The following is a 21,090-nucleotide window of genomic DNA, read 5'->3' on the forward strand; positions in this document are numbered from 1 at the left end:
CAATGGCAGGTATTCTTGAGAATAATGCACAAAGTGCAAAATCAGTTCATCCCCCGGAGAAGGAAGGATTCAAAGGGGGGAAAAGGGCCACAGTGGTTGACAAAGGAAGTCAGAGATTGCATAGCATTAAAAAAAAAGGAAGTATGACAGAGCTAAGGGAGTGGGAGAACAGATGATTGGGAAATTTTTAAGGAACAACAGAACTTAACTAAAAAGGCAATACGGGGAGAAAAAATGAGGTACGAATGCAACTTAGCCAGGAATATAAAGGAGGATAGCAAAAGCTTTTTTTTTTGGTATGTGAAGAGAAAGAAGATAGTTAAGAACAATGTTGGGCCCTTGAAGAATGAATTGGGTGAAATTGTTATGGGAAACAGAGAAATGGCAGAAGAACTTAATAAGTACTTTAGATCTGTCTTCACTAAGGAAGACACAAGCAATCTCCCAGATGTATGGATGGGCCAAGGACGTAGGGTAACAGAAGAAATGAAACAGATTGACATTAGGAAGGAAACGGTGATGAGTAGACTGATGGGACTGAAGGCTGACAAATCCCCAGGTCCAGATGGTCTGCATCATAGGGTATTAAAGGAGGTGGCTCTGGAAATTGCGGATGCATTGGTAATCATTTTCCAATGTTCCTTAGATTCAGGATCAGTTCCTGAGGATTGGAGAATGGCTAATGTTATCCCACTTTTTAAGAAAGGAGGGAGGGAGAAAACAGAGAACTATCGACCAGTCAGCCTAACATCAGTAGTGGGGAAGATGCTAGAGTCCATTATTAAAGATGAAATAGTGGCATAAATAGATAGCAGTGATAGGATTGGGCCGAGCCAGCATGAATTTACCAAGGGTAAATCATGCTTGACTAATCTATTAGAGTTTTTCGAGGATGTAACCAGGAAGTTAGACAAGGGAGATCCAGTGGATGTAGTGTACCTCGATTTTCAGAAGGCATTTGATAAGGTCCCACATAGGAGTTTGGTGGGTAAAATCAAAGCTCATGGCATTGGGGGGGAAGACAATGACATGGATAGAAAACTGGTTGGCAGATAGAAAGCAAAGGGTAGCGGTGAATGGGTGTTTCTCGGAATGGCAGGTGGTGACTAGTGGGGTGCCACAGGTCTCGGTATTGGGACCACAGCTGTTTACCATTTACGTTAACGATTTGGATGAAGGCATTGAGAATAACATCAGCAAGTTTGCTGATGATACTAAGCTGGGTGGCAGTGTGACATGTGATGAGGATGTTAGGAGAATTCAGGATGACTTGGATAGGCTGTGTGAGTGGGCAGATACTTGGCAGATGACGTTTAATGTGAATAAGTGTGAGGTTATCCACTTTGGGAGTAAGAACAGGAAGGCAGATTATTATCTGAACGGTGTAGAGTTAGGTCAGGGAGAAATATAAAGAGATCTATGAGTCCTTGTTCATCAGTCACTGAAGGTGAATGAGCAAGTGCAGCAGGCAGTGAAGAAGGCTAATTGAATGTTGGCCTTTATTACAAAGGGAATTGAGTACAAGAGGAAGGAAATCCTCTTGCATTTGTACAGGGCCCTGGTGAGACCACACCTGGAGTATTATGTACAGTTTTGGTCTCCAGGGTTAAGGAAGGGCATCCTGGCTGTAGAGGAAGTGCAGCGTAGATTCACGAGGTTAATTCCTGGGATGTCTGGACTGTCTTACGCAGAGAGGTTAGAGAGACTGGGCTTGTACACGCTGGAATTAAGGAGATTGAGAGGGGATCTGATTGAAACATATAAGATTATTAAGGGATTGGACAAGATAGAGGCAGGAAATATGTTCCAGATGCTGGGAGAGTCCAGTACCAGAGGGCATGGTTTGAGAATAAGGGGTAGGTCATTTAGGACAGAGTTAAGGAAAAACATCTTCTCCCAGAGAGTTGTGGGGGTCTGGAATGTACTGCCTCAGAAGGTAGTGGAGGCCAATTCTCTGGATGCTCTCAAGAAGGAGCGAGATAGGTATCTTATGGATAGGGGAATCAAGGGATATGGGGACAAGGCAGGAACCGGGTATTGATAGTAGATGATCAGCCATGATCTCAAAATGGCGGTGCAGGCTCGAAGGGCCGAATGGTCTACTTCTGCACCTATTGTCTATTAACACAGAAATGATTTTATTTCCCAAAAAGTAGCAACGTACTTGTACCAAGTTGCTATAGAACTGTCAACTCTTCATAACTACTCCATACCTCAATTGGATAGCCTACAATCTTCGTAAAGGGGTAAAAATCTTAAACTTTATATAGTAAAAGCCAAGTCTAACAATGAGGCCAGAAAATAGCAATCCCTAACTTATAACATTATGGTCTTTAGTAAATTTTACCAATGTCCTCATTTACTTACATTCATTCCATGGAAGAACTTGCGGATGGACTCTTCAGATACATCGTAAGGCAAGTTGCCTAGAAAAGCTGTGTATGGTGGCTGCTTAGGAATACGGCTCATATCAATGTCTGGTGCTCGAGCTGCTCGAGGTGCTGTTGGCAGTAATGCCCTATTAATGGCAGGCTTGTAAACATCATCATCAACACCAGGCCAAGCAGTGGAAACTAACAAAAAGAGCAAAGGAAACATTAAGCATATAAAAGGTCCCTCCAAAAAAACACATTTGTAAAACACACTGCATGTGGACTATTTCTGATATTACAATTTTTCAAGATTAAAATGCATGTATAGGAATGGTTGCAGTGTAAAAGATGGAAGCAGTGGTGGTCATAATGAGGAACTGCAATGTTTAGTCTGCTTTGATGTTCCCCAGGTTTCTGTAGTGGTTATAAAGATCACCAACAAATAGCTTTTGTTGCCAGCTTTCCTAACCAAAAATTATATTATGATTAAAAATTTCAAACTTTGATTTTTTTTTTAAAAAGTCACTTCAGTTGATTGTTTTGGCTATTGTGAAAGGAGATAGCCAATGATTTGCCAATTAGATATTTATTTGTTAATGAATCAAAGTTCTGGACTTTCTATACACATTATTTTTATTTTGATAATTAAATACAAACCCAAACACATTAAGAATGAAATTTCCTGGTTGCAGCAATCAAATAATTAAAGATGGGTATCTCCCAGTCACATTTGCTCCAATCAGAGAATGTTATAACTCTTTCCAAACAGTCTCTCCTTTAAAACTGGAGCTCAGATAGTGAAACATATTATTGGTTTGTCAATTTTACCAATTGTTGGATACTGCCTGATGCTGCTGTTTAATATTCCTGGTTTTCAAACACAAAATTGTAATTCACTGAAGCATTTTATGAAATGAAAAAATTGTACAAACACAAGGAAATCTGCAGATGCTGGAAATTCAAGCAACACACACAAAATGCTGGTGGAACGAAGGGTCATAGCCCGAAACGTCGACAGCGCTTCTCCCTATAGATGCTGCCTGGCCTGCTGCATTCCACCAGCATTTTGTGTGTGAAACTTGCTAACTTTATTGTTTTAGATCTGCTGTGCAAGTGTTAGCTCACTTTGCTGATACAGGCAGTCCCCGGGTTACAAACAAGTTCCGCTCCCGAGTTTGTCTTTAAGTTGTATTTGTATGTAAGTCAGAACAGGTACATCCGGTATTATTTATAGTCAGTTAGTCAAACATTTGTCTTAGTATATAGCATATATTTTACTTCTCTATGCATATAAAACACTTAAGAAACATATGTATTTCAATAATTAAATCAGTCCATTGCTTAGTAATAATTGTAGCTTTCATCGGGGCAGGGCCTTTCACATGTTCCTGGTGTGGACAGCGTTCTCCTTCGTAAGCACGAGTTGTCCGTAAGTCGGATGTTTGTAACTCGGGGACTGCCTGTACTCAACTTAGCTATATGAAACAATGTCGATGACAAAGAGCTCCACGGACTCCTAAATTGTTACATAGTGCTCTTAGCACAGACAATTTTTCTGGCTTGTCTGCATCAAAATTTCACTGAACAATTGGCAATTTGCATCTTTATCATCCCTTCCCCACCCCACAAATTCACTAGATATATACAAAAACATGCGGGAACAAAGTGAACAATTTGAACAGTAGCTTATTCCTTTCACCAGACTGATTTCTGGCATGGGGAATTCCTATAGGACAAATTTGGCACTGAACCTGTACTCTGCAGTTTAGAGGAACAAGAGGCAATTTCATCAAACTACAAAATTCTTTCAGCTATTGACGATGTTTCCCCTGGCTGGGATAGCCATTAATGACAGATAGGAAGAAATTTCTTCAACCAAAGGGCAGTGAATCTTTGGAATTCTCTACTTAGGGGGCTGTGGAGACACAGCTGCTGAATACAATGAAGAGCAGCAAATTTTGCACATTACAGACATCAAGGGATCTGGAGCTGATGTAGGAAAGTGCTACCAAGGTAAAATATCTGCAATGAACTTAGTGAATAATGGAGGAGGAACAAGTGGCTGAATAATCTACTTCCTACTACTTATATTCCAGGGCAGAGAACATAGACCAGGGGTCAGCAACCTTTACCACTGAAAGAGCCACTTGGACCCGTTTCCCACAGAAAAGAAAACACTGGGAGCCGCAAAACCCGTTTGACATTTAAAATGAAATAACACTGCATACAACGTTTTGTTTTGCCTTTATGCTATGTATAAACAAACTATAATGTGTTGCATTTATGAAATTGATGAACTCCAGCAGAGAAAACGAAATTACATTTCTGCATGCAACAAAAACATTTTGACCTCCGAAAAAAAGACGTTGGGTTGAAGGTTACTTTTAAGTAAAATACTCAATGTCTATTTGAGTCCTTCTTGTATTTATGAAAAACGCCAAACTTAAATTTGCCGCCAGCAGCAAACCAAAAATAACGTCAGCCAGCTGTCAACCTGAAAAATAAAAGGACTATTTCACTGAACAATGAAAACATATGAATATACGCAAAATAATAGGCAATTAAAATATTTATCATCCTTGTTCAGGTTGACTCACACCTGACAATGCAGTCGTATTCAGTAGGGATGGATCGATGCTTAGGGGAGTGACCGGGAAGGATAATGTGTTTTTTTCCTCTCTGAACTCACAGAAGCGTTTCCCAAACGATGTTTGCATTGCGATGATTGCAGAATGTAAATACTCCGAATTTATCAAGTCGTGACCTTGTTTGAACTCTCTCAAATTGGGGAAGTGAGACAATGTGCCTTTCTGTAAATCTCTGGCAAGCAACGTCAACTTGCGCTCGAATGCCAAAACATCCTCCAACATGTGCAGGGCTGTACGTCCTTACCCCTGAAGAGCTGTGTTCAGCGTGTTCAGGTGCGCTGTCATGTCTACCATGAAGTGTAGCTTTTCCAGCCACTCTGGCTGTTCCAGCTCAGGAAAGGTGAACCCTTTGCTGCCCAGGAAAGTTTTCACTTCTTCCAGACACGCGACAAAGCGTTTCAGCACCTCCCCTTTGGACAGCCACTGGACTTTGTTGTGCAGCAGGAGATCAGAATATGCGCTTTCCAGCTCGTCCAGTAACAAACGGAATTGACGGTGATTTAAACTTTTTGCCATTATTTTATTGACAATCTGAATGACAACATCCATTACTTCTGTGCATTCCGGAGGAAATGTTTGAGCGCACAGTGTCTCTTGGTGCAAGATGCAGTGAAAAGTCAGCAGCTTTCTGTCCAGCGACTTCTGCAGTAAAGCCACAAATCCCTTGTGCGTTCCCGTCATATTCGGTGCCCCATCAGTAGCTACTGACACCAGATGGGTGGTCTTTATTCCTTTGGCTCTTAAACAATTCAAGACAGCCTCACAGATGTCCTCCCCCCGTGTTTGGTCTTTTAGAGGTATCAACTCAATCAGTTCTTCCTGTGGCCCGGCAGAGTTTACATACCGGCAGAACAACGCTATTTGTTCAATATCACCTTTGTCTTTAGACTCGTCACAGGCAATCGAGTAGGCCACAGCTGAATTGATGTCTTTAATTTGCTGTCTTGTGATGTCTTCTGCCATTTTTATGGTTCTGTCTTTGACAGTCTTTGCAGAGAGGGGCATATCCCCGATTTTCTGCACAATTTCACTCTTGTTTTTAAAGTCCGTGAATAGATGTTCTGAAATCTTAATGAAAGATTCTTTTATATATTCACCATCTGTAAACTGCTTCCCGTGCCTGACTATTTCCTGAGCGGCAATATAACTGGCGTATGTCGTTGATTTTCCAGACTTCATCCATTTCTGGAAATGATTTTTGCTCAGATCAACCTTCCGCATCAGTTCCGAAACGGCTTTTTTTCTCTCATCTCCATCCGGATATTTTTGAGCAAAGGCTGCGTGTTTATTCTGGAAATGCCTTGCGACATTTGACTTTTTGTTGTTTGCTAGTTTCTCATTGCATATTAAGCATACCGGTAAACCAGTCTCGTCAACAGTGAAAGCAAATGAATCTGTCCACGTATCATTAAACGTTCTGTTTTCTTCAGTCACTTTTCTTTTTTTAGAATTCTCCATAGTTGGCTTACCTTGGATCGAAAAATTAAAGAAATCGCGCACTGGCGGGTGTCAGGTATTGGCAGTGGTGACGTATATTAATAGCGATAAAAACACGTTGTAGCGGTGTGCTCACGCAGTCAGTAAACTGCAGTCGAATAACTTTATTCGAACTAAACAGCCTTGCTTTTAAGCCTCCCTCAACCCAGCCCCCATGGACGCAGATGCTGCAAAAGACACGTACTCACAAACCCCCGTAGGCTATCTCCCTTAGCCTGAATGCTGGCTAATTGTGAGCCGTTTCGGATGTGCCAGGAAATGTGTCGCCACACTTAGATTGTACAAGATCACCATAATCTTCAAATTTAGAATTACATTTCAAAAGCTAACAAACTAACATAAAATACATTTTAATTAAATACTGACCAATTATTTCCCAAAGCCACAGGGAGCCGCAGCACAGAGGTGAAAGAGCCACAAATGGCTCGGGAGCCGCAGGTTGCCGACCCCCGACATAGACTAAAGGTAAACAAGCTTTCAGTTCTCAGACTATCAAAACCTTTAAAACTTCTGTCATGAACATAAATTGGCTGAGTTCCACTTTTCAGTCTTTGGTGGTATGGCAAGCTATGAGGATACAAAATATTAACAGCGATATCAATAGAGTAGGTGAGTGGGCAAAAAGTTGGCAAATGAAGTATAATGTGGGAAATTATGAAGTTGTTCATTTTAGAAAAATGAAAACTGTCTTACTTTAGTGGTCAAACACTACAAAAAAGCTGGGATTCTGGAGGTCCTGAAAGGTAAAGCTTGCACACAAGTGTAGCTGGAAATAGGGATGGCTAATGTAATGCTGGCATTCGTTTCAGTGGGATGGAACATAGGGAAGTCTTACGACTGCTGGGGATCATTCTGGCATTATGACATTATGGATTGCATAACTGTGCATTAACTAAAATAAGTCTTCAAGAAATAAAACTTGTACACAATTTAATGGGATATTCTGACTCTATCCCATTGAAACTACAGAGATGACAAAAGATGAATGTTCCTACTCTTAGCACACCGTTAAAAGGTGTGCCTCTTAATGGACAGTGCACAACAGATCTGTTTTAGCTCTTAACCTTACAGCTTGTTATATGTTCATGGTGCCATCCCTCAACACTAACAAAAAAGGAGTACATTTGGAGTGTACGACTTTTGGAAAAAACATCAACATTGGATAATAAAGGGTCTCTGCTAGCTGGGATGTGTTATGACTTTAAATATGCAATTTTGTAAATTTACTCAAGATATTCAAAGCATAAAAGTAGGTGACTAAGACCACAAGACCATAAGAAAAAGGAATAGAATTAGGCCATTTCACCCATCGAGTCTGCTCCATCATTTCATCACAGCCGATTCATTTCCCACTCAGCTACAATTGCCTGCCTTTTCCCCATTTCCCTACATGCCCTGACCAATCAAGAATTTATCAATCTCTGCCTTAAATATACCCAGTGACTTGGCCTTCACAGCTGCACGTGGCAAAGAATTCCACAGAATCACCACTCTCTGGTAAACAAATTCCTAATCTCCTTTATAAAAGGATGTCCCTCTATTCTGAGGCTGTGTCCTCTGGTCTTAAGACTCTCCCACCAGAGTAAACATCCTCTCCACATCCACTCCATCTACCTGTTCCCCTCTATCCACTGCACTGATTATGTCCTCAAGGAACTCCAGTAAGTTTGTCAAACAGGACCTGCCCTTTCTGAATCCACGCTGTGTCTGTCTAATGGAACCACTCCTTTCTAAATGTTTCATCATTTCTTCCTTAATGCTTCAAGCATTTTCCTGACTATAGATGTTAAGCTAACTGGCCTATAGTTGCCTGTCTTTTGCCTACATCCTTTTTTAAAAAAGTGGTGTGACATTTGCTGTCTTCCAATCTGCTGGGACCAGCCCAGAGTCTACAGAGTTTTGATAAATGATTACTAACGCATCTACTATAACCTCCGCCAATTCCTTCAGCACCCTGGGATGCATCCCATCAGGACCAGGGAACTTATCCACCTTCAGGCCCTCTAGTTTGCTCATCACTATCTCTTTAGTGACAGTGATTTTGTCGAGCCCTCACTTCCCATTTTGTCCATAACATCCTTCTTTGGCTATTAGACGTGGGTCCTCCACCCTGAAGACTGACACAAAATAGTCGTTCAATGCCTCAGCCATTTACTTATCACCCAATATCAATTTCCCCTTATCGTTTTCCAAGGGACCTCCGTTGACTTTTGCCACCCTTTTTCACTTTATATATTTATAAAAACTTTTGCTATGTTTTTATATTTTGTGCTAATTTACTTTCATACTCTATCTTCCCTTTCCTTATTTCTTGTTCAGTTATTCTCTGTTGCTTTTTAAAGTTCTCCCAATCCTCCTGTCTCCCACTACTCTTTGTGACTTTGTACACATCAGCTTTTAATTTGATACTATCTTTTATTTCCTTGGTTATCCAAGGCTGGCTCTCCCCATACTTACTGTCCTTACTTTTGACTGGAATATACTTTAGTTGAGCACTGTGAAAAATCTCTTTGAAAGTATTCCACTGTTCCTCAACTGTCCTACTAAACAGCCTGTGCTCCCAATCCACATTAGCCAACTCCTCTCTCATCCCGTTGTAGTCTCCTTTGTTCAAGCATAATACACTATTTCATCCCCCATCTGAATGCAAAAATCCAATCATACTATGATCACTCTTTCCAAGAGGGTCCCTGACTACAAGATCATTAATCTTACCCATCTCATTGCACAGGACTAGATCTAAGATAGTATTTTCCCTTGTAGGTTCACTAACATGCTGCTCAAGAAAGCCATCACAGATGCATTCTATGAAGTCCAGCAAGATTTCCTTGACCAGCCCGATTCACCTAATCTATGTGGAAGTTAAAATCCCCCATGACAACTGCTGTTCTGTTCTTACAAGCCTCAATTATTTCTTGGTTTAATCACCTCTGCCACTGCAATATTTTTATTAGGTGGCCTATAGACAACACCTACCAGAGATTTTTTCCCTTTACTATTCTTAATCTTTACCCAGATGGACTCAACATTCTACTCCATAGATCTTATATTGTCTTTCACAATCGCCACGATCTCATCCCAAATCCAGAGCGTCACAACACCTCTGCTTTCCTGCCTATCTTTCCGTATTACCTGATACCCTTGGATATTTAATTCCCAGTCATCTCCAACTTGCAACCAGGTTTCTGTAATGGCTACTAAATCATATGCCTTGGTACTGATCTGTGTGTCCAGTTCACTAACCTTGTTTCTAATACTACAGGCATTTAGATAAAGTGCCCTTATACTCATTGTCCTTTTAGAATCTAGTGACCTATGCGATTTTTACTTTTATGCACTCTACTCTTACTTTTTTCAACAGTAACTCTAACTTTCTGAGTGGGTTCCCACCCCCGTGCCATATTACTTTAAAGCCTCCCCAACATATACTTCTTCCTCTTTGGGATGTATATATCATGTGCCATCCATATTGCTTCCAGAAATTCGAGCCATTGTTGCTCATCCATGCCAGTGTTCTTTTGCAATCAATTCTGGTCAACTCCTCTCCCTCATGCTTCTGTAAGACACCTCAGAGGCACTCTAGAAATTCCCCCACCTATAATCCAGTACCAACCTACCTGCCTATTGAAGTCCCCCATAACTATTATAACATTTCCCTTTTGGCATGCATTTTCTATTTCAATTGTAATTTGTAGTTTGTAATCCTTACTACTGTCTGGGGGTCCTCATCGAAGTAAATATAATAAAAATTTTAATTATAAACCATAATTAGAAAACAGAAAAGGGGAAGTACGGTAGTGCAAATCAGGTCCAGATATTTAGAAGGTACGGCACAGATCCGGGTCAGGATCCGTTCAGCAGTCTTATCACAGTTGGAAAGAAGCTGTTCCCATATCTGGCCGTACTTATCTTCATGCTCCTGAACCTTCCCCTGGAGAGAAGTGGAACAAAACGTGTGTTGGTTGGGTGGGACTTATCCTTGATTATCCTGGCAGCACTGCTCCGACAGCATGTGGTGTAAAGTGAGTTCAAGGATGGAAGACTGGTTTGTGTGATGTGCTGGGCTACGTTCATGATCTTCTGCAGCTTCTTCCGGTCTTGGACAGGTCAACTTCCAAACCTTGTTATTTGAAGGAGGAGGACATCGCTGATGTCCTGGAAAGGGAAGCTACATCCTGGGAACAGATGCTATAGAAACGAAGTAACTGAGAAAAGGGATTTTTTTGTTACCAAAGACAGGGTGAGAAAGGCATAGTCAAGATAACCGTGAGAATCAGTGGGTTTACAAAGAGTTAGTTGACAGTTGTCTCCAAAGATGGAGACAAAGAGATTGAGGAAGAGGAGGGAGGTGTCAGAAATGTCCTTAAATTCAATTGGTCCAGGGTGGAAGTTAGAAGCAAAGTTAATGAAATTGATGAGCTCAGCACGGGTGCATGAAGCAGCATCAATGCAGTCATCAATGTAGTGGAGGAAGAGTTGGGGAGTATTACCAGGGAAGGCTTGGAACATGGACTGTTCTAAGTAGCCAACAAAGAGGCAAGCATACCTTGTGCACCTGGCTACTCTGAGTTTGAAGAAAGTGTGAAGAGCCAAAGGAAAGATTGTTGAGCATGAGAACCACTTATGCCAGATGGAACATGGTGGTGGAGGGAGAAGAGTTGGTTAGTTTATTGAGAAAGAAGTGGAAGTTTCAAGTCTTCTTGATGGGGGAATAGAAGTGTATAGGGACTGGACATCCATGGTAAAAATCAGGGGGTTAGGGCCATGGAAGGAAAGTTAATGAGATCAAGAGCATGAGATGTGTCTCGAATGTAGGTGGGAAGGGACTAAATCAAAGGGGATAGAATGGAGTTGAGGTACGAGGACACGGGTTTAGTGGGACAAGAGCAGGCAGAGACAATAGGTCTACCTGGACAGTCAGGATTGTGGATTTTGGGTAGGAAATAGAAGTAAGCACTGTGGAATAAGTGAACTATGAATTTGCTGGCAGTGGATGGGAATTTGAGAGACGAGGTCCATGATGGTGTCAGAGACAGATTTCTGATAGCCTGGAACGGTGTTTTCTTCAAGGAGTAGCTATAAGGTGGTGTCTGAGATTTGCCACCTGGCCTCAGCAAGGTAGAAGTCAGTCCGCCACATTACAACAGCACCCCATTTGTCTGCAGGTTTGATAGTGTGGATAGCAGTACATTCAGAGGATGAGAGAGGAGTACTGAAGTTGAGATGGTTGCTGTCTTGTCAGCAATTTAAGATGAAAAGACCCAGAGCAGGGTGGCCAAGAGGTGGTGGTGGGTTGGAGACAGCAGAAGGGTTCATCAGTGAGGGGTGCGGAATTCTTGCCAAAGTGGACTTGGAGATGGACGCGACTTTAAAAAAAACGCCAGCTTGAACATTTTGCAAGAATGACCTGCAGCTCCAAAGCAAAAAAAAAAATTTAACATGAAACCCCAAAAACACAGAACTCACATTTAGAAAGGCCGTGTTAGAAGCATGCTCCAGGGGTACTGTGGACTGCAGAACAGTATTCAGCAAACAATCAACTGATGAAGCCTCAGGTTGCAAGTATTTTATACTATGGGCCACAAGTCAGGATTTCTTAATTGCTAAATGATCTTACCTTCATTATCCAAGTCATCTGTCTCATCTGCCCAACTTACTGGCTTTGAGTGAATGTAGACTGGGGCATTCCCTCCTCCTCCATCTTCTGCCAGAAAGTCAGTTAAGGTAAGGGTTTTTCCCTTTTTCTGCTTTTTCTTCCCTAAAATGGAAGAAGTACAAAATTTGAAAACTAACTTACAACATTAATGTACTGCACTAGGAAACATTGTTTGCCTATATTACCTGGCTGACATTTTGATAATTCCCCCCTCAACTCCTGCCCTGCACCTTCTACCCTCAAAGGAAAAAAACTGGATGCACATATTTTATGGCTCCAGGTTTACATAAATATAAAATCTCAATCCTTAACAGCTGCTACTCAGCTAACTAAGGTGCCCTTGTCCTCTGCCAACATTATCGGGCAGGATTTCTTTGATGCAGAGCTCATGTACCACAAATTACTACAGAGACAAAGGCAGAACCAGAGGAGGTGGTAAATGGGAAAAAAAACACAAAATAAACCTCCTCCACTGGAAAATGCAAAACATGAAAAATAACCAAACAACAACTTAAACATGCAAACTATGCAATACACAAGGAAATTATTTAAGAATTTTGCAACTGGCAACTCTTATTGGATAGAGGTTGGCAGCCATAGAATTCAGGAAAATGCATGCATGAACTGTGATAAGAAAATTACCGCATCTTTCTTCGTATTGTACAGAAAATGAGAATTACTTCCCCACCCACTACCAATTTCTCAGAAAAAGAGCACATCTGCCAATACTATCAGTTTAAACCAGGCTTCTAAAGATGGAGGAACTTCAGTTTAAAGCCACCATGAAAGTAAAAGACCAAAGTCACAGAGATTCAATAATGAAAACTTGGCACACTATACACCAGTCCCCAGGGCTCTCTGCTTTGGTACACTCCCATATTAAAGTGCATAGAAATGTTTGATTGTAGCAAGCTGTAATGGTCATTTTCCCCTCCTTCAAGCACTGTAACTTGTTAAAGCAACATGCTTTGGGCAACAAATGTCATCGGACTGGCTTGGCCTTTCTTCTAAATTGGGAGGAGGTCATACTCATGTTGTATGTTCTTCCAAAGATTACAATACTTTGTTTTTCTGCTAGATGGTTTATAATGATATTAATGTGATATGACCATTAAAAGACAAGTCCAACTCAATGTCAATATGCAAACAATTACAGATAAAGTGAAAGAATAAAACTTTAATGGAAATCATGACTGATAACTAATTTCAGTCATTAAGGTTGGGCTTAACCAGCTTATATGCAAATTTCACATCAAGTGAAAGGTCATAAGTGTGCCATAATTGGAAAGCGAGGAAGAGATGATTGGAGATTCAGGATTGAGTATGATTCGCATTTAGAAATAAAAGCCAGGAAGTGAAAGAATGAACAGATCTTATTCAAACCAGTTCTGCTGCAAAACAAAATGCTCAAGGGACTAGTCTGCAACTGTGATCAATACTATACAATCACAAAATCACTTCCATAACTTTAAACATTAAATTTGACACTTACAAACCAATAAACATACATGTTTACTTTAATGTCAAAATGTTTATTTTTCTCCATAGAATTTACTACTTCAGTTTCTCAATTTTTAAAGTTTCCAATTTCCCTTGAGTATTAAATAAGATTTCCTTCTTATAAAAAGAAGAAAATGCTTAAAAAGCTCTATTTGGATCAAGTAACTAAAGAACAAAATGAAAGTAATTCATGCTTAGAGTGATATTCTCACTCCAGTCATTAGGTTGTTAGCTTAAAAGGCCTCCACAGAAAACACAAAAATCCAAGTTGACACTCAGTGCAGCTCTCTTCTGGTGCTGCACTGATCATAAGGGATTGCACTTTGGAGGACTTATTCAGCCAATCTCTACACCTGCTTAAGTGGATGTTACAGATCCCACAGCATTATTTCAAAATAGCACGGAATTTTCCCGAGTGGCTTGGCTAATATCTACCCCTTAATAAGCATCAAAACAAATGGGGTTATTATTTTGTTGTTGGAGGAACATGCTGTCTTTAAATTGTCTGCTACATCATGCTCATTACTATAGTGACTGCCCTTCAGTAAAGGGCCCAGGTCGGAGCATTTGGACAATTTAAATGCCGGGCCAGATCGACTGAAAGTGCAGGGTGTTGGGAGCCGAGGAGAGGGTCTATCTGGTTCTGCTCCATGACATTTTACTCCACTGTCCTCGGCACGGAGGATGAGAGACTGCTCTGGCTACTACACACTTCGTGCCTGTGAGTTCTGCAACGATTCACCCCATTACATGATGAACTGAGAAAGAGGCTATGGGCCTACTCCAGGATTCAGGTCTACAGACTCAGTTTGGTTTGGAATGCTGTTATTGTTAGTGCTTTTATTGTTTACACGACTTGTGGTTCCCCCCCCCCCCCCCCGCTTTCTTTGATCATTCTTGGAGGTTTCTTACTTGGTGGCTGCCTGTAAGCAGACAAATCTCAAGGTTGTATTACTTACACATGCTTTGAATCCTTTGAATTTAATTAGATGGAAAGTGCATTGGGACATCTTGAGATCATAAAAGATACTAGATAAATGAGTTATATTATGAGAATGAATATTAAGCCTCATATCTGTTCCTCTACAACAGGGATTCCCAACCTTCTTTATGCCATGGAGTCTTAGCATCCAGGTTGGGATCTGCTGTTCTAGAATAAGCACTTATATATAAAAAAAGAGAATGTTAGGATACTAATTCAACTGGACCAGTGTTATTATATAGAATTTTGGAGAGCTTTTATTACCTGAGAAAATTAACATCATTCCAGATTCAAAATCTACCATTTTATCTGTAACATACTACCAAACAAATACTCTTCAAGTAGTTAAAAATAACAAACTTTTTGGAAGTCGTGAATTTTAACAGAATAACCAACTAGCTACCAAAATGCTAATAATGAATTATCAGCATAGATTTATTGAATATAGCTGCTTGTGGTTTAGTCAGGTAAGCTTCCTCAGTTCAAATTATGGCTATCTGAAAAAGTAGCATTAAGAAATAAGTACTGAATATTGATGAAGTTTAGGCATTTTATTTTTACAACCGTAAGTTGGACTTAACAGTAGCTGCTTTTATTAATTCTCACTAATAGAACATTCACCATTGTACACTGATTTTTACTGCCCCAACTATACTGGTGAAATGGAAGAAAAATACATTGATCCGCTTCTGTGATCTGCTAGACACCCTCTTTAGCCATTCAGATTGGTTTGGATTTTAAAGGAGCATGTCACAAAGGCCAAATTTTCAAAATAGTTGAAAAACTATGCAATAAACACATAGCAGAAAAAAAGAATCTACCCATGCTAAAAATAATCTTAAATGAATACAGCAAAACCAAGGAAATTTTGCACACTTTAATCAATGCACTTGGAGGTCAAACTTTGGAGGGCATGGGCACAGAATTATGTATAAAAATTAACAATTGGGAATGGAGTTACAATATGTACAATAGTAAATGTTGATGGTTGTGTCAACCACAAAGGGTGTGGAAAGTTCCAGGAAGTTAATCCAGTGATATTCAGAAAGCAGTATTATTTACTGATCAGAGCTGTTTCAATGCCGACACTGGGCAAAGATGTAATGATGTGTTTTTAGCATTTTAAATTTTGTAATGCACTAATAAATTAACACATAGTTAAGAATTAAGAGTTGGTCACTTGGTCCCTCAGAGCCACCACTTAATAAGATCATGGCTGCATTCTTGTCCACTTGTGGCAATTTTTCACCCTTTTGCACATCTAGTATCAATCCATCTCTGCTTTAAAATATTTAGACACTGCTGCCATTGCCCTTTTGGAAAGGGTCACCAGCTGCAGTAACATTCATAACAAACAGGAAATTATAATTTCATTCCAATGGACTGCTGGAACAATCTTACTTTTGAGCTTGTACTCAGGTTTAACTCACATTCAAGTTTAGTACAAGAAATCTGTGGAACTTTAAAGCAAGGCTTACTGCTTTGCAGATGCTAAAAACAATGTTCATGCATAGTCTGGCTAAGAGTTGCACTCAAACTCAACCCCGCCATTATGTTCATTATACTGAATTAACAACTTAAAATGTTATATACAAACAGCATTAAAAAGTCTTAACTACAGATATATTGGGGACAGACATTATACAAAATTTCCCTAATCTATTGTCAATGAGTTCTAATGCAGTGGTCCGTTATCACTCATTTCACTGCAGATCCCCACTGTATGTGACACATTTTTGACATGACTCACAAAATGACTGCTCCTAGATTAACTCCAATATTAGTAGTTTTAAATTTAAGTAACATACCCATACCAACAGGGTTAGCCATAGACATTGTGACCACAGTGCAAAACAGATGGGAGACTGCTTTGTGGAGCACACACCTTCAGTCAACAGGGCTGAGCACAAGCTTCCTACTGCCTGTCAATTCAATTCTCCAGGCCATTCTAACCTGGCCATGGACTATTGCGCTGCCAATAATTTCTATCCCAGCATGCCATGAAGAACTCAAGTGAGCATTTAAAACAGGCCATAAACTGAAAGGACACAAAGAAGCTGCTTGTTCAAATATGATACTGTTATAATTTAACTACCCACATTCTCTGAACCCATAGATAAAAGTTAATAACAACAAAGATGGATTCAGCAAGTCTGACTTTGGGCCCCTGCAGTCTTTGAGACTGGTAAACATCAGAATAATCACAAGGGTAAAACCTATTTAACAATTTTTCAGAATGCTCATCAGTTCATTCTCCCCACCCGCTCAAAGTGTTGGTAATGGGCATAAATCAAACATTTCTTATTTCAAACAGAACATGATGGCACAATAAAAAAGGCAAGTATCATAAACACACATATGTTGATATTAAAATTGAAAACTTCTGTATGTTTAAGCTATAATTCTAAGCAATTTCCACTGAAAATTCTTGGTCATTTGCAACTTGCTCTTTTGAATCTAAAAACCAAGGTTGGGAGAACTGAAAGGGTGGGGAAATAAGAATTTGGACCCAAGTATGACACTTAAAATAAAGACATTGTACGCTGGGAGCCAAGATAGGTGAGCAAGAACAAGATTGAGGGCAAATACATGATTTGAACTGCAGTGTTTCTGCTCTCTTCAAATTTGTAGAGGGCATAGAATGAAAGCTAATAAAAACATTGGAATAATAGAATCTGGAAGTAAAAAAGGCATGGTTGAAGCCTTCAGATGAGCTAATAGAACAGTGAAGACAAATGATACTGCAGAATTTGAACCAGATTTGCTTCATGAAAGAGCAGATGCAAGTCTAGTGTCCAAAGTTTTCCCACTGGCATGTTTTCAGAGCCAGTGTTCTGGACACTACTGTCACAGGAAAGCTTCCATCTACAATAAAACACCAACAACATACTAACGAATCATTTGGAAATTCTGATGGTTAGGCCTCACTTGGCCCTGGTGCAATTTCCATTCCCCCTTGCACACATTGGACCTTGGTTACCACCCTCCCTTGAAACTTACCCGGTTTTGTATCCTGTGCTGCTTTGAGACCTATCAGGTTCACTGGAAACACCATATAAACAAAGTAAATTAAATCTGTTTAGATCATTAATTAAGGGATGGAGTAGGCAAGGGACAGACAAAAAAAGTCTGAAGATGTGCTCCTCTAGGACTGAATTCCTGAGCATGGTGGGTTAAGTGAGTTTTACTGGGCCTACCAAATTGTTTAAATCACCTTGCACAGCTTAAGTGGACCAGTATTAAGCTTCTCCATTTAAGGAATACAAGAACCTATGGGTCCCATGCTGATTTAATGCTTCTAGCTTCAATTTTATCTGTGTGATTCTGCATTGTCACTATTTCATCCTTATGCAACCATTCTCAGCACAATTTAGTGTCAAAGTTCAAAGCAAATTTTATTATCAAAGTACATTTATGTCACCATATACAACCCAGAGATTCACTGTCTTGCGAGCATACTCAATAAATCTATAGAATAACCACAACAGAATCAATGAAACACTGCCAAACTTGGGTGCTCAACCAGAGTGCAGAAGAGAACAAACTGTGCAAGTACAAAAAGAAGAAACAGTAATAAATAAATAAGCAATAAATATCAAAAACATGAGATAGAGTCATTGAAAGTGAGTCCATGGGTTGTGGGAACATTTCAATGATGGAGCAGGTGAAGTTGAGTGGTTATCCCCTTTGGTTCAAGGGCCTCATAGCTGAGGGGTAACAACTGTTCCTGAACCTGGTGGTATGAGTCCTGAGGCTCCTTTACCTTCCTCTTGATAGCAGCAGTAAGAGGAGAGCATATCCTAGGTCAGGGGTCGGCAACCCGCGGCTCTTTCATCTCTGTGCTGCGGCTCCCCGTGGTTTGTTAGTTTTTGAAATGTAATTCAAAATTTGAAGATTATGGTGATCTTGTACAATCTAAAAACGTTGTGGAGACCCCACTTCCTGGCACATCCGAACTGGCTCACAATTAGCCACCGTTCCGGCTAAGGGAGATAGCCTACGGGGGTTTGTGAGTACGTGTCTTTTGGAGCATCCGCACCCACGGGGACGGGTTGAGGGAGGCTTTAAAGCAAGGCTGTTTAGTTCGAATAAAGTTACCTTTGACTGCAGTGTCTTTATTTTAAAAGAACAAACAGTCCATGCAATACCCCTTTGCTGCCGGTTTTAAAAACAGATAAATTTAAGTGGAGATTGGTGCATGATTTGTGAGCGGTAAATGATGTGGTAGAGGACTGGTCAGCGGTAGTCCCCAACCCACACACACTTTTGACTAATGTTCCACCAGAAGCAAGTTACTTTTCAGTGATTGATTTGTGTTCGGCTTTCTTCAACATTCCTCTGCGCTACACCGCTACAATGTGTTTTTTTAATCGCTATTAATATACATCACCACTGCCAATGCCTGACACCCGCCAGTGCGCGCTTTCTTTTAATTCTTCGATCCAAGGTAGGCTAACAATGGAGTAACCTTCAACCCAATGTCTTTTTTTCGGAGTTCAAAATGTTTTTGTTGCATGCAGAAATGTAATTTCGTTTTCTCTGCAGGAGTTCATCAATTTCATAAATGCAACACATTATAGTTTGTTTATACATAGCATAAAGGCAAAAAAAAACGTTGTATGCAGTGTTATTTCATTTTAAATGTCAAACGGGTTTTGTGGCTCCCAGTGTTTTCTTTTCTGTGGGAAATGGGTTCATATTGGCTCTTTCAGTGGTAAACGTTGCCGACCCCTGTCCTGGGTGATGAGGGGTCCCTGATGGTGTTTTCCTGCAACAGCGTTTCACGTAGATGTGCTCAATGGTTGGGAGGGCTTTACCATGATGGACTGGGCCGTATCCACTAGCTTTTGCAGGATTTCCCTTTCAAGGACATTGGTGTTTCTATACCCACTCTACTACATACTTTTAGGAGTTTGGCAAAGTTTTAGATGTCATACCAAATCTTTGCAAACTCCCAAGTAGGGATGCACTGTCGTGCTTTCGTTATTGCACTTAATGGGCTGGGGCTAGGACAGGTCCTTCAAAATAACACCAAGGAAGTTAAAGCTGCTGACCCTCTCCACCTCTGAACCTCCGAAGAGGACTAGCTCATGGACCCTTGCTTTCCTTCTCCTGAAGTCAGCTCCTTGGCCTTGTTGACACTGAGTAAGTAGTAGTTGTTCTGACACCCCAAATAGCTAGATTTTTAATCTCCCTCGTATATACTGATTCATCACCACCTTTTGATTCAGCCTACAACAGTGGCTCCAGTAAACTTGAATATAACAACGGAGCTGTTCTTAGCCACAGTCATAAATGTAAAGTAGGGCAGGGGACTTGTGGTGCACCTGTGCTGATGGAGATCGTGCAGATGTTGTTGTTAATCCAAAATGACTGGGGTCTGCGAGTGAGGAAATGCAGGATCCAATTGCACAAGGAAGTATCGAGGCCAAGCTCTTAAGAGCTTATTGATTAGTTCTGAGATGATGATATTGAATGCTGAGCTGTATTTGATAAAGAGCATCCTGATGTATGCACTGTTGCTGTCCAGATGTTCTAAGGTTGAATGAAGAACCAATGAAATGACATTTGCTGTGGACCTGTTACTCCAGTAGGCAAATTGGAGCGGATTCAAGTCACTTCTCAGGCAGAAGTTGATATGTTTCATCACCAACCTCTCAAAACACTTCATCACTGTGGATGTAAGTGTTACTGGGCGATAGTCATTGAGACAGGTCATGTTTTCCTTGGGCACCAGGTTAAGTCAAATCTGCTTGAAGCAGGTGGATACCACACACTGCCAAAACAAGAGGTTAACGATCTCAGTTAACACTCTAGTCAGTTGGTCAGCACAGGTTTTTAGTACTTGGCCAGCTAACCCAGCTGGGCTGGATACTTTACATGGATTCACCCTCCTGAAGGCCACTAGCACATTTGCTTCAGAGACTGAAATCACAAGATCATTGCGGTGGGGCTGTGGGAGTTTGTGATGGTTCCTCGATGTTTTGAAGATTAAAACATTGCTTTGCTGGATTTATCTTAGTAAGAGGTGATAGCATTCAAAGCTTTCAAAGCATCCTTCATTGATTCAAATTTGGCCACCTAATTATTGTTAGAAAATTTCGATTTACACAGCTTTTTATTCCTTTATATACATATAAACTAGTGAAAAGTTGAAGCATTAGTCACATCCTATCAACTGGAATGTACGACTATCATCCCTCTTCTCTGTCCATTATCACATAAATGTTTCCTTGCCCAAATTGATGTTGCCTCCAGTTCCATGCATTTTGTGCCACCAAGTCCTTTGCTGGATAAATAACATGGCCTGATCTAATACAATAATTAAAATCTTAATTTAATTTGTTGGACTTGAATTTCCCTTTCAAACCCATACCAGCTTTGACCAGTTCACATTCAACCAATTGTTTAGTCACGACCCACACAAGATAATGT

At 40.4% G+C, this 21,090-nt stretch overlaps 1 protein-coding gene across 1 annotated transcript in view; it reads right to left on the reverse strand.

The window, feature by feature from the left end:
- The window catches only part of eif4ba (eukaryotic translation initiation factor 4Ba), a 70,724-nt gene that overhangs the window by 47,850 nt on the left and 1,784 nt on the right, over positions 1 to 21,090 (reverse strand). The window contains exons 2-3 of the mRNA XM_059955987.1: positions 12,135 to 12,275; positions 2,368 to 2,573 (exon numbers count right to left, since the gene is read on the reverse strand). Of these exons, the coding sequence (XP_059811970.1) occupies positions 2,368 to 2,573; positions 12,135 to 12,275 (347 nt within the window). The remainder of the gene's footprint in view (positions 1 to 2,367; positions 2,574 to 12,134; positions 12,276 to 21,090) is intronic.

The sequence above is a fragment of the Hypanus sabinus genome, chromosome X1 (genome assembly GCF_030144855.1).
Source record: "Hypanus sabinus isolate sHypSab1 chromosome X1, sHypSab1.hap1, whole genome shotgun sequence".
Lineage (NCBI taxonomy): Eukaryota > Metazoa > Chordata > Chondrichthyes > Myliobatiformes > Dasyatidae > Hypanus > Hypanus sabinus.